Raw genomic sequence first — 14,754 nt, 5'->3', positions numbered from 1 at the left:
GTGTCCCGACAGAAAAAAGGTTGAGAACCACTGGTTCAGGTTATATCTGGCTTTGCTTTTCCCTGTCAACAGATTTTTCTTTTAAGCAAGAATTGGAGATCTCAACATCCAAATCCAGTCAGAGCAGGGGAACATTGTTAATTTCCTTTGTTATAGAGCCAAACAATTTAATATTGGTTTTGTTTTTAAAATGGTACTATGTGCTTCATGGGTTTTCATACTGGACTGTTCTCAGATATCTCATACAAAACAAATAAAAAGGCAGATTTATTTGTTGCTAAGTTAGGAAATCATTAGGTTGGCTTCCACTTCTCCAAGATATCCCTTGGGGAGGGCAATTTTTAAAAATCTGCATGAATAATTATTTACCAGGGTGAAAGGGCTTTCTGAAAACTGCCTAGCCTCCTTGCAGATAAATGCTGCATGGTGTTCCACAAAGTGCATATTTTTATGTATACTGAGTGGGAGGCATTGTTTTTGAAGGGAAAAAATATCCACAAAAAAAGTTGCAAATCTTTGCAGATACATTTTCACTAGATGGTTTTAAAAATACAAGTTGCCCCTTAAAAGGTGAATTTTAATAGCCCCTATGCGTGCCAAAGTCGGGAGATAGGCACGTATCTCGGGCAGGCGGGCTCTGGTGGGATTTTAAGAAACTCGACAAATCAAAAAGTTAAAAGGGGGGTGGGGAGTGGTCTGGGCGGAGAATAGTTGGGACGTCGGTATTCTGGGAAGGTCACTTGAAATGTGCACATAAGTATTACGCACGCAAATGCGCACCAGTGTCCCTTACCGCATAACTTTACCTCTGCTATGGATGTTGCGTAAGTTGAAAAAAACCCCAAACATTTAGGCAGTCAGCAGGGTTTGAAGGGTTGGGGCTAATAGGATCATTTACCTGGCCGAACTTGGGAAGCTAGTAACTGTGTTGGCACACGTATCAAATAAAATCCCTCCTTGTACACGATAGAGCCGGTATTTGTCGCACAGGCGTGTGTCCATTTGCTCTAGTCGCTATACACGCATACATGTATGCTCGCATGGCTATTTAAAAGTTACCATCCCCGTGTATAAGTTTAAGAATGCTAGTTACATATTCTGGGAACCTTACCAGTTCTGAGAGTTTGTAGCAAAACACAGAAGGGAAATTAGCTCTGTTTGTTTCTTCAGAGGGTGTAATTTAAAGTACATTCATTCTGATATGGCCAAATTGTATATTTGTTTTTTTCATTGGCTTATGATTTTCACAGCTTACTTGCATTTATGGTTCTTTTTAGTGTTGTAATTCTTTTCTCTCTTCCCTTTTGTGGATCTCTATCTAGGACTATATGGGTTATCTTTTTAAATCAATATGTATTTATGTATAGTCTCATGCAATGTCTGCTTGTTAACAAATTTTTTAAACTATAATAGAAATCGTAAAACATCTGCACACATATGTACCTTATCCCCAGGGATGCTTCCCCCTACTGTGAGTAAAACTATATTTAGAGAGGCCAGCAAATTTCCTGGGCCCTCAGATGCACCCCCCTCAAAAAAATGTGATGGGGCCTGGACCCCTTCCTTTTTGAAAAGGGGGCCAGGGACCAGCCTGGCCCCCACTTGCCCCTTCTGTAGGGTTCTGCTGGTGAAAGAAGCGAGAAGGATGCCTACTCACCCCACCTGCTCCTTGAACATCTCTTTAAAAATGATACCAGCGGTCTATGAGATCAATGCCATTGTGACCTCAAAATGGTGCCAGTTTCAGGGCTGGCTAGCACCCTTTAGGGGCAGGAGACAAGTGGGCATCCCTCCATTCCCTTTCACTAATAGGACCCCCATGGAAGGGGAAGTAGGAGCTGGGATGGTCTCCAGCAACGTTATTGAGGGGGAGATAGAAGGGTGTTCAGAGGATCCTGGGTAGACCCTGTTTGTGAGTTTTGGAGGGTTTTTTGTTTGTTTTTGGTTTGGCACATGACCTAAACTGCAATAAACATTAAATGAAGTGGAACCTGCAAACCCCCCCCCACAAAAAAAAAAAAAAGTGAAATGAATTTTTGGAGGATGCATATTCCTATTACCCCAAGCAGCCCTCTTCAGTCTCAATTCCCCACCATCTCAATGTCACTGTCAGCAGTTCTTTCTCTTCTCTCTGCATATTGGATCAATAGCCTGTCCCCAGCCTCAGTTCTCTCCCTCAGTCTGTGGCCGCCTTCCCCATTAGCTACCACCAGTCTGTTACGGTATCATATGTGTGTGTGTGTGTGTGTCTGGCTGACTGGCTTTGAGTTACTGGCTGGCAGTGTGCTTGCCTGGTTGCTTGGCAACTGGTTCACAAGCTGATAGGTTGGCGAGAGCCTTTTATGACATCGGACTCTTTTTATGGGAGGGAGTGTGATTCGTGGACAGAAACTGACTATATTATATAGGTAGGAACTTTTGTTTTCAGTTTTGATTTTATTTCGGCTTGCAATTTCAGTGTTTAGTACAACAAGACAAAAATGGGAGAAATCAGTGGAAAAAATCAACTCTCCATTTTTCTGGGTAAATATAATTTTTGTTCTTGTTGAAATAAACACTGAAAAATAAAATAAAAACTGAAAATGAAGGTCCCTATATATAGGCTAATAGCATCTTTTGTTCTTTTATAAGTTTTGTTTTTTTTTGCTTCTGGCATGTTTCTGTTCCACCAATTGCATGATATGAAGCATACGGTTTTCAGCTATTTCTGGTGACTTTTTACTTTTTTTTATTTTTTCAAAGAATACATTAAACTTGTGCTGCATATAGGGAGTAATTTTTCAAAGATATAAACACCTAAAACTGGGTTTTATGTGCGTAAATGGAAATTGCTACGATATATGCTAATTTTACGCTTTTAAATCCTTTTGAAAATTACCCCCATATTGATGTGAGTACCACTGTTCTCAGGTTAATATTTGAAGTTCAAAGGAGCTTGTAAGAAAACAAATGTTTTAAAAAGTACTAGAAAGCATGGTCCATAGCGTTCTGAGTTACTCAGCATGAATGATGCCTGTTCAGTCAGATACGGTATTTTTTTCCTAGCATATTTGACCTTGTAAATGACAAGCTGCCTGTAAAAGACTGTAGAAGGATTCCTAGAAAAAAGGGGCATTTATTAGTTTCAGATGGTGTTTTGACTTCTGTGGGAGTGACTTGGATTTCATACTGGCTATAATGCTGTGGTGCAGAACAGGAAACCTTTATAAACCGCGTCTACTGGAGACGATTGCAGAAGCTAAGCAGTGACATCATTGATCTAGCTTAGGGAGTGAGTAGATTCTGAGAGGAATAATGACTAGTTGCCATGGCAATCTGGTTCTTACTAGCTGCTGATTTGTTGCTTGAACACAGGATTTTACATGCACGATCCAGGCTCTGCGTGATAAGCTGTGGATCTTCCTGGTTCAGTCATTTTATGCTGTTCGTCACACGGAAAGCTGGAAGCTCATGAGCTTGGATGATCAGCAGAAAATACAAGCAGGTATGTTAGCCATCAGAAGCCATTGTTTCATTAAGATGTGTTCTACAGAAAACACTGTAATGCCTTGCAGAGAAACGGGTATGAAAGATCATTAATTTTAAAATACAGCAATCAGATTTAACATGGATGTGGCTAATTTGGGGTTTTTTTGTTTAATTTTGTACTAGAGTATAGTAAGATTTTTCTACTGGATTTTTCAAAGGAATATAACCTTATACTTGGAAACATAGTAATTTTAGATTGTATTTATTTTTTATTTAAAATTATTTTGCCTATATTGGAACAGCCATGCAAAGTGGATAACAATTTTTGTAATTCAACAATATTTCAATATGTTGATTTTTATAGTCTTGTTTTGAAAGCAAATTTTATTAATTAAAAGCTTTCTGGTGCTAAAATTGTGCAGTTTTTCAGGTTTCATGCTGTTCATATTGTTACTATGTATGGCCTCATCTCCTGCATATATTGTTTATCTTGTGGGCTGTGAATAAATTAGCTTGCTTTTGCAGCTGTTTGTTATAGTGACACATTATGTGTATTTGGGCCCCTAAGGAGGTGCATAGCGGTCTTTGAAATGTAGCAGCCAAGACTTGGAACATCAACATTAAACAAAAGAGGCTTTTATTGTGAATGTCTTTGTTCCACATACATGAACTAAAATTCTGTGGGTGTGCAGCTAAAAATGGTTTCCAGGCCATGCAGAATATTTATTTTTGTTTGTGTGGTTAGCTGTAAAGAAAAAAAAAAAAAAGCAACACCATAAAATCATCATCATGAATGGGAGCTGATACATGCAAGTAACTTATTTCATTTAAAAAAAAAAAAAAGATTTGCTGATGAAATCATAATAAAATCAGGAATATATATGTAATGAAAGATGCATAACAATAGATGTAGATAGTTTCTATTGTTCTTCCCTGACAAAGCATATTTCCAATTTAACTGGAAGAAAATTTGATGAATTTCTTGGATCAAAGCTTGTTTCTCTCTCTACATAACATAGTCCTTTTCTGAAAAGGATCTTGCTAATGGGCTTTTTTGAATGTATATGCTGCTGATCTTATTTTAAAAGTTGTTATTCATACGCTATAAAACACATAATTTAGAACTGGAGCCGGCTCAGTGGCAGTGTTGCACATTGTCATGCGGAGTGACATGGGCTCAGATCTTCTGTTTCCCAGGTCGGCTGGGGATACTGCGGAGGCAGTGTCCACAGCCCCTGGTGGGGGAAAGGAGTCTGTTATCATAGTGGCAGATTTAGGGCCTATGATTTCAGTGTTTCAAAAGGAGCCTTGGGGTATGGCCCAAAGGACTTTTGCTAGACTAAAGTGAGTTGGGAGGGAGGGGAAAATATCACTGTGAATGAAGACGCATGATGCTGGATCCCAGCCCTAGTTCTTATTGAGCTGGAAACCCAAGGAAGCAGGAGGAAACTATCAAGTCAAAAAATATATATATTAGTGGGTATTGCTCTCTATCTTGATGGATTCTCAAGGTTTGGTTTTGGGTTTTTTGTTTTGGTTTTTGGTGGGGTTTTTTTAGTTGTATGCTGTTGTCTCCTTTAGGATCTTAAATAGGCTTCTTGAAACATAATTCAAAATGTTGTCTAGCAAGTTCCTTCCTTAGCATGTTTTATGCCCAAAAAAGTTCTAAAAATACCGCTGTCATATTCTGTTTTACATTTTTTATTGTGTACACAGAGAAAGGTACAGGATTATCTTTCATCTGGTGGTGTTAGATTTTTTGTAGTAGTGTCCACAGTTGTGTACACATGGGTCATGTGACTTGGGTGTGTGTATCAGGATCCTTTCAGAAACTGCTTTTAAGCAAGTGACAGGGTAGCTGCACAACTCTGGACCCATGCCACTCTATTTGGAATCTTTCTGTTGTCCAAACAGTAAAATATTTCTGGATCTCTGCAAGTTTTTTTGAGTTTTTGTATTGATTCTTTGCTGTGTGCACACGTTTTTGTTTTGGTTTTTTTTTGTTTTCTCCCTTAGGGGCCTATGTGCTATGGCACTGTGTAAAGGCTTTTTGTAATTGATGTACCAGGCTAATTTTACAGTGTGTGTGGCCATGCTAAAATTTCCTTAAAGCAAGCATGCTAAATAGCATGGACATTTTAGCACCTCTGCAGTTTGCAGCACAAGTATTCGGGACCTGTTGCCTCTCTGTGCAACTCTCCCCCCAATCTACATCGCTTCAGCTGGCAGGAGCAGGCCGAAACATCCCATCAGTTGACACAACTATCATGTCCTCCTTTGCTTTGTGGTTTCAATAGTGCGGTGCTCCATGGACAGTACAGGACAGGTAGGGAAATTCCATGGAAAATGGATCATCAGGGAAAGGCTCACTACAGCCACCCTGCAGTAACCTCTTCACAGGTGGCGGTGGTCTGGGGGAAGCTTTTTCCTTCTTCAATCCTCGGTCCTCATTCCTCCTCTCCCCAATCTGGAGAGAGTCCTAGTCATTGCATCATGGCAGCAGCTAGTGGCTGCATGTAGGGCCCATGATTGAAGGGTTTTGGGAAGGAGCCCTGGTGTGTTGACCCTGGTTGAGGACTGTCACTGCAATGATTGGACCACGTAAATTGTGATGAGGATATCAAATAGGTGGAAAAACAGGGTTAGTTGTAAATGGAAAGTTCATTGTATTGAAACCCAATGACTGTCAGTTCCAGTTGAGCTAGAATTCTAAAGATGAGGAAACTGTTGGTATTAAGATAGTGTTCTGTAAGTATCCTCAGCATGCTGTCTTCATTCTCTTCATAGAAACTTTGACATTGCAGTTTGTACGGGAATTGCCAAAGTTTATGCATTATGTAATAAAAGAAAATAAATGTCACTTACAATTTTGCAATAATCATGATTTTTGACATGATAGCAAAATGCAACCTATACTGCTGTTTAAACTTGCTGTTTGCTTCCCTTTCTCTGAAGATTTCTTTTTCATTTAGTGGGAAATCTTTGATATGCTCTATCAGCTTTGTAAATATACATATCTTGTTTGGAAACAATGTGCATATTACATACATTTTTTCTCTCTCTCTCAAATGATGTTCCCTAAATCAAGATTTTTTATTTATTTTTTTAATTATATAGCTGCCTTTGACAAAGGTGATGATCGAAGACTTGGCAAAAAACCAGTATTTACTAGTTCTCAGGTAATCTCTTTTTAAACCTTGTTTATTCATGATGAAAGAACAGGCAGGGGGAAATACGCAGTTGCTGGCACTGCATTTTCTTAAATTTAGGCGAGGTATATTCCAAGCCTCTCACAGATGATGATATGAAACCGGTTAGTCAGACACCCATAAGGGCTAAACACTTATTTATTTTTTTCATAAGAGGTCATAAGAATTATCACTTTTGAAAGGAATTATGTTAGTCAAGTTATGCTATTTACTGGTCCATTTTTGTTTTGGCTTAAGTTTTTTCCTAGCATGCAATGCCCAGATTCATGATGGAAATGCATAGAAAAAAGGGAGTGGAGAAAGGCAGACCTGGTGACTCCCAAGCTTCAGTTGAATTATGCAAGCATAATATAGATAACTAAATTAAAAAGAGCAATTAAAGTTTTGTATATAAAGGCTATGTCTGCGGAGTGTGCATATTCATACCAGCAGTAACTTTCTGCCATATGCACAATGGAGATCATTTTATGCAAGTAAGTAGCCTATACTTACGCAATTGCTATTTTATAAAAGTTGAGAGTATGTGCATACTTTACATTTTGTTTGCACATGTACATGCGTAAAAGGAGCGGTCTAGGGCTGTGGCCAACAGTTACATGTTAAGTTTCTATTTTAAAAGACACATGTACATTTGTCAACTTACTCATGTAATTTTATACCTGATTATCTTGCAGAATTGATATCAGACTTGTTTATTGTAAGGTATTGGCTGGGAGGGAGAACTAGGGGGGTCTCAGTGACCTGGAGAAGGACTGGGTGAACTAGTTGCGTAATTGGTAAACTGATAATTTCAATGACGCATGCATGTTTTTAAAATATGCCAACTTATGTGCATAAATCAGGTTTTACGCAAGTCCTACTTTTATTTTCCATGTATATTTTTAAAATAGGTAGGAAAAGTACACACTTAATGCATTGAAATACTTGTATATGTTCCAGGGTAAAGATAACTTGCATGTATTTAATAATCTTATTTGATTTATATACGCAATTATATAAAATACCTCTAATTGGGATAAGCCTATTGACCCATTTTATGTTACTTGTTTAAGATACAGTAGATCTCACAACTTAAGGTTCAATTAACCAAGAATTCAATTTAGAAACTCTTAATCAGCTGTTTTAAAAGCTAAGTGTAAGTTTTTTGGTTAGTAATTTCAAGGATCTATAAGTGATTATTAGTCCACTATCCTTGATGTTCTCCTCTTTTCAGCTAAACAGATGTAATACTGAATCTAATATAAAGCAAACATCTTGGAAAGCAACAAACAGAAGAGACTGTTTGAATCAATCATCTTCTAATCAAGTAAAGATGAAATCTGATGGATTAGGAGCATCTGGACATACATCAGCTACCAACAGAAACACTTCAAGTAAAGTTTCAAAACATGATGACTTAAAGGGGAAAGACATTAAAAAGGTGGTGCCCAAGACAACAAAAGATGTCAAATCTGTGGTAAAAATAGCTACAGCAAAAACTAAAACTGTTGTGAAACCCAAAGTGGAAAGCAATGGAAACTCTGATAACATAGATACTAAGCAAGATTCAGAAAGGCCAATGTCTGTAAGTGGCCCGAGAGAGTCAGCAAATGGCAAAGGAATAACAAACCAGGACGGGAAGAATTCAGGGGCCAGACCTAAAGTACATATTGGTAGCTCTAGTGTGCACATCAAAGCAAAGCCTGTAAAGAAGACCATGGGGAAAGAACTTGTATCTCCAGTCATAGGTTCGGGACCTTCCAGAAAACCTGCAAATACAGAGAAAGATGTTCAGACATTAAATGAATGCCCAGAAGGACCCCGAGAAGTTGTTCTTGTAGATGAAGCAAAGCTTCCTAACTCACTGCAAAGTAGTTCACCGAAAAGCAGCATGGATAGTTCCAGGGATCTCTCTGTTGGTGAGTTCTACCTTTTTATCTGAAAAATAAGAATCAAGTATATTTAGTCAGAATGTAGAGAGATTTTTTAGTTTAAAAATAGAATCTTGGTGATTGCGTGGCTTTAACCTCTTCAGTCATGTCTCACTAAAGTTTTGTTTGTTTGGGTTTTTTTTCCCAAAGGCTATTCTGATTGTTTTTGTCAAAGGTGACCCCATTACCTCTAGCACAAAAGGAATTGTCGGTAATCAACTACCCAGAATACATCTGATTTAGTGCTACAGGAGTTATTCTATAATGAACAAAATGGAAAATTTAAAGAATTGTAAAGCCGATTAATGAAGGTTCTGTAAATATTAATTTCAGTGGTCTTCACTATGCAGATAATTAAGCAATGAGGACTGACAGTGGGCCATTTTGAAAAGAATTTGAAACATTTAAGTAGATAACTATTACTGATTCCACAATACCTGTTCCTCCAGTACATAAAATATTTACTTTGATTATTCCCTTGATATTTTCCAGTGAAATAATGTTAACACCTTTTTTCTAATGGAATTAGAGTGGAGAACAGTGTCATCTGCCACTCATTCCCCAACCCATTTGCTAAACTTTCTTCTACAGACAATGCCAATTGTTTATGCCTTGAACCATGTTGAAAATTTTGCAAATAGAAATTGCACAGATCCTGTAGCAGAGTGAAACATAATACACTAAACAGAAAAGGCTGCCATTGTAACCCACTGATCTATTTCTGGGGGAATTTTGTGCGAAAAAGTTAAATATTCTGCCCATAATATTTTAAGTCTGCATCCTTTTAATCAAAACAACAATATAATTACTGTTTGAGGAATAACTCTTTCCTGTATTGTGTTTTAAATTAATTCAATGGTGAATTTTAAGTGCAGAATTCCCCAGAGCTACTATAGTAGTTCATCAAAAGACCCAGCACCTTTCTCCCAGCTCTCTCTCCCCTTCTTCCCACTCAGTCTAAATTTCCTCAGGTTCAAAGCCCCATGTTCCCTCTTCTCTCCCCTCTCCCCCAGGCTCAGCCCTACCTCCAGTGCTCACTCTGTTCCAACTCCCACAAGTGCATGTTTTTGCTCTTCCCACTCTCTCCCTGCTACTGCTGTATCCTTCCAGATGATGCAAGCCAAGCCTATCCCCACCACCTCCTGGTTCCTGCACCAAGTTCTACGGGTGAAACAGAAAATTCTTCACAAATTGGTGTAACCTCTTGCTCAACTAGGTTACCATTAAAATGTGTTGTCATTAGTTTCTTAGTTTATATAATTTTTGTGTTTTGGACTATTTTTTTTTTTGGCAAAGTATGTGCTAGACAGCTTATTTGTCCAAGCCTACCATACTGTCACAAATCATACTGGATTTGTGGTAGTCTCTCCCCTTTCTTCTGCCACTCGGGTCCTTTGTGTCTGTCCCATGCATGCTTGAATTCTGTTTTGACTCCTATAACTTCCACTAGACGTCTGTTGCATGTGTCCACCACAGTGTCAGTGGAAATAGTATTTTCTCACATTACTTTTATCTTCAGCTTCATATACTCCATGTTCCTGAACTTTTCATTTTCTGGAAAATGCTTCATTCTGCTATTTTATTGAAGCTTGCAAAAAATTTGAATGTTTATATCATAGCTCCTCTTTCCCCCCTTCTAGAAAATACAGTGGCTTGCAAAAGTATTCAACCCCCTAAAAAGTCATCAGATTTGTGTGGATTACAAGTGACACTTATACAGATTGTTCCAGACAGTATGTTTATTGCAAACCAGTATGCTCTTAATGAATTTTAACTTTGAAAATTTACCTTATTTCTCTGCATTTTTTGTAAAATTAAATTAAAAACTGAAAAATTTTGCTTACTTAAGTATTCACCCTTGTGCTGTGGAAGATCCAAATTTATACAGATGAAAGATATTGCCCTAACAATTGGCTTACAACTGGCTACTTGTGAATCAAAAAAAAAAAAAAAAAAGTCAGTTCCCTGTACGTACCCGGATCAGTCCAGACCATGGGTTGAGCCTCCTTTCCAGCATGTGGAGACAGACTAAAACTGAAAAGATATCCTATATGAGGACAGAGCCTACTCTGTAGCCCTTCAATATTTGTATGCTCTCCAGCAAGTGGAGCAGCTCACCCTGTGGTTCCCTGTTTACCTTATTCTCTGTCCCTTTGGGGATTATTTATACTTTTTCTTATCACGCTGTCTGGATCAAGCAAGTATTTACTCTTTATTGATTTAAAAAAAAAAAATTTGACCTTGTATGAACTTTCAGGCCGATACAGTAAAGCGCGGCCGCGGTTACCCTGTTTCTAACCCGCTTTGTATGCACAATTTGGCCGCATAAGTCTAATCCGTGATTCACTATCTGTTTTTACCAATCCTTACCGCTTCTTGAAATCGACGCGTATCCCATTCCGCCCGCGGCATGTATATGATATGTAAACGATCCGATTAGCTATTCCCTCTGATACAGTAACGTGCGCCCCAATTATCGCCTTTTTAATCAGCTGTTTTGCCGCGACTTTAACCTGCTAATTTACCACCTACCCTGACCCTGGCATTAGTGTGGTGAACTTAGCTGCCCAGTCCCAAACCAACCCAATCCACAGAAAAAAATGCTTCTCGCACAAGGGGGAAAAACTTTTACAAAAAATAAAGCAAGGCGCAGGGCGAAAATCATTTCTGGATTACGCTCGGGCATCGGGGATTGCCAGCTTGACAAGCGTCAGGCAAGCCCCAGCAGAGAGAGACGAAATTTCACGGGCGCTCCCTATGCGAGGCAGCTCCCAGCAGGCGCATGAACGCGCGCCGTGACTGACAGGATCTGCTGCCTTGAGCGCCCAAATTAGGCGTACAGGCGTGCGTTCATGCACTTTCACCGGCAGGGGCTGCTGGGAGCCGCCTCACATAGGGAACGCCCGATCCGCCCCGGGCTGCTGAAGCCGCTCTCGCCACCGGTTGCCCCCGGGAGGCAGGGGAGCTGCGGTGCGCGCCTCGGGAGGAGGGGAGAGGACTGGGGTTGCTCCGGAGCTGTCAGCGCGCCCGCATGGGAGACTGGCACCCATGGACGCCGTGCTGCTGCTGGGGGCTTGCGTGGCCGTGGCCAGGGCAGGTGAGCGGGGGCTGGGGAAAAGTTTGCCTGTGAAATTTCGTCTCTCTTGCCTGTCCGAAGGAGGGTGCTTTGTTGCGCTCCCTGCCTCCGATGGCCGGCTGCTGGGGCTTGCTGGCGCTGGGCGCTCAAGGCAGCGGGGTCTGTAGGAGAACCATCCACTTCCTGGTACCTGACATTTGAAATGACAGGTACCAGTGCACCCAGGATACTGTATAGGTGCTGTATAGCGCTCTATACAGTAAAATGGATTGCGCACGCCTACCGCTTCATGGACGCGCTTTGGACGTGGCTTGCATTTGCGTCTCATTTAAATACTGTATCGAGCGGTATGTGATCCAAACTGTGCGTGCGGCAAACGAGGGTGCACCCGGCACTGCCGCACTCTTTCTTATGCATCCTTACGCGTCCTTACTGTATCGGCCTGTTTGTGTTTTGCTTCCAGAGGAGACAGTTCCTGTCTCCTTGTTCTTGCGGGGGCCTAGGGGGGCTCTACCCCTTGTTTTATATAGCCTAGGCTCCCTATTCCCGGTGGTCCTTGGCTGCAGGGGTGGATATTGGTGGTGCCAGTCACTCCTCCTGTTCAGCAGCTCTCTCTCCCTGTCCCTCCATAAATTTCTCCCTTCACTGGTCTGAATCTTTCTAAGGCTGCCTGCTGGGATCTTTCCCTGTCTTTTAAAAAAAAAAAAGAAAGAGCATACGAATAATATAAGGGAGAAAAGTTCTCTACCTTACTTTTGGCAGCCTCTGAGAGAGTTTAGGTGTGCAGACTTCAGTCTCTGCCTCCGCTCCTGCAGCCCAGCTGATTTTAAGTGCTGCTCCTCCCCCAAATCGGAGCCATGCCAAGATCCCCACTGTGTCTGGCTTGTGGGGATTCCTTCTTGCGTCTCTCGAGAGAGGGATTTTGTTCTAGATATTTGCCGGGGGGGGGGGGAGGTTCCTCAGAGGTCCCGATGCCTTCAGGACCCCAATCCAGACCTTCTAACCGTTTGGCCACGCCGTTCCCGGGCCGTCAAACCTGGGGAATGGCGGCCATTTTAGGTTTCTCTGCTGCTTCTTTTTCAGAGCAGCCTGAGCCACGGGACTCGTTTTTTTGTTTTTTTTTTTTAGCTGCCCCCCCCCCTAGGGGGGGGTTAGACCCCGTTTTTCAACTGATTTTGTGCTTTTATTGCACAAATCTTACTTGGCCAGTTTGCAAGAGGAGGCAGACAACCCCCCCCCCCCCCCGCCCCTCCTCCAGCTAAGGTCCCTCGGCTCCCTGTTCCTTCCCCTCCTGTGGCACTGGTTGGACAGGGGGTGATGCAGGTCCATGTGGTCCTGGGGGCCCTGCCCCCCTGTCTTCCCAGGAGCAGGATCCGGACTCAGTTGATATCCCTCCCCCCTGGAGGGGGACGACCCCCGGGTTCTCCACCTTTTTCGTAGGGAGGAACTAGAGCCTCTTCTTCCCTTCATCTCCCAAGAATTAGGGATTGACTGTCCCCCAGTGGATGAGTTTTTGGCGGCAATGCCGGCTTCCTTCGACCCGGTCCTAGCGGGGCTCAGGGCTCTACCGTGCTCTTTTCCTTTTCACCTTATGCACAAACTAATGCTCCTCAGGGGAGGAATGTTTAGATTTATTAAAGATGCCTAAGGTAGACTCTTTTGTGACGGCAGTCACTAAACATACCACCATCTTGGTGGTAGGGGCTACAGCTTTGAGAGATGTCCAAGATCGTAAGCTGGAATCCTATCTCAAGCACATTTTTGAAATCCTGGTTTTGGGTGTTCGGGCGTCGATTTGCAGCAGTCTCATGCAGCAGGCAAGTCTTAGGTGGGTCCAACAATTACTCAGCACCCAGGACCTCCTGGGGCAGAGGCAGAGCAGGCTGACAGGTTAGAAGGCGCTGTAGCTTATGGGGCGGATGCCCTATACGATTTGTTCCGCGCGAAGGCGATGGCTTCGGCGGTCTCGGCCAGATGGCTCCTCTGGCTCCACCACTGGGCGGCTGATTCGTCTTCCAAGGCGCAACTGGGTACTCTCTCTTTCAAAGGTAAGTTGCTCTTTGGGGAGGACCTGGACCAGCTTATTAAGTTCTTGGAGAAAAACAAGGTTTATAAGTTGCCTGAGGACCGCCCGAAACAGGCTAGATCCTTCTTCCCTACTCACACCCGCTTCCGGGCCAACGCCGCTATAACCCTAGAGCAAGGGGCGCCTTCCCCAGGGGAAATTCTTCTCGGGCCCAGTCTTGGCCCCAGTCCTTTCGAGGCCGTTGGCCCTTTCGAGATGCCGCTTCCCACCGTCCTGCGCCCAAGCCCGCCTCCCAATGAGAATCCGCCGGCCCATCCTTCCGTTTACCAATTTAAGTGGTCGTTTGTCCATGTTCGTGGAGGAATGGGCCAAGATCACGTCGGACCAGTGGGTCCTTGAAACCATCGACAAAGGCTGTGCTTTAGAGTTTGCTCACAACATCCTGGACTTGTACATGGTATCTCCATGCGGCCACCGGAGGTGGGCCGTGGTCACCCAGACCCTTCTCAGACTTCAGAGGCTGGGGGCCATCTGTCGGTTCCGGTGGCGGAGCTCGGCACTGGCCAATACTCAATCTACTTCGTGGTCCAGTAAAAGGACGACTCCTTCCGTCCCATCCTGGATCTCAAGAGGGTCAACCGGGCCCTCAAAGTGCCCCATTTCCGGATGGAAACCCTTCGGGTAGTGATAGCGGCGGTACATCCCGGAGAATTCTTGGCCTCCCTCAATCTGACGGAGGCCTATCTGCATATTCCAATCTGTCCTGAACATCAGAGGTTCCTCCGGTTTCACATCTTAGGGCAACACTTCCAGTTCAGGGCTCTGCCCTTCGGACTCGCCACAGCACCACGCACGTTTACCAAGGTGGTGGTGGCGGCAGCCCTTCAGAAGGATGGTGTCCTGGTCCATCCATACTTGGACGATTGGTTAATCCGGGCCAAGTCAGCGACCCTATGCCGCCAGGCGGTGGACCGCATACTCGCTCTCCTCTCGTCCCTAGGTTGGATAGTCAACTTCTCCAAGAGCAACCTCCAGCCGTCTCAGGTCTTGGAGTTCCTGGGGGCT

General features: G+C 42.8%; 1 protein-coding gene across 2 annotated transcripts in view; it reads left to right on the top strand.

Annotated features, from left to right (window-relative positions):
- The window catches only part of KIAA1107 (KIAA1107 ortholog), a 113,267-nt gene that overhangs the window by 78,811 nt on the left and 19,702 nt on the right, over positions 1-14,754 (top strand). For both annotated transcript variants that reach the window (XM_029617673.1, XM_029617674.1), the window contains exons 12-14: positions 3,355-3,484; positions 6,586-6,647; positions 7,891-8,575. In XM_029617673.1, coding sequence (XP_029473533.1) covers positions 3,355-3,484; positions 6,586-6,647; positions 7,891-8,575 — 877 coding nt within the window. The remainder of the gene's footprint in view (positions 1-3,354; positions 3,485-6,585; positions 6,648-7,890; positions 8,576-14,754) is intronic.

The sequence above is a fragment of the Rhinatrema bivittatum genome, chromosome 10, assembly GCF_901001135.1.
Source record: "Rhinatrema bivittatum chromosome 10, aRhiBiv1.1, whole genome shotgun sequence".
NCBI classification, from domain to species: Eukaryota; Metazoa; Chordata; class Amphibia; order Gymnophiona; family Rhinatrematidae; genus Rhinatrema; species Rhinatrema bivittatum.
Note: the sequence above shows the minus strand (reverse complement) of the source record. Positions and strands in the feature narration are given on the sequence as shown.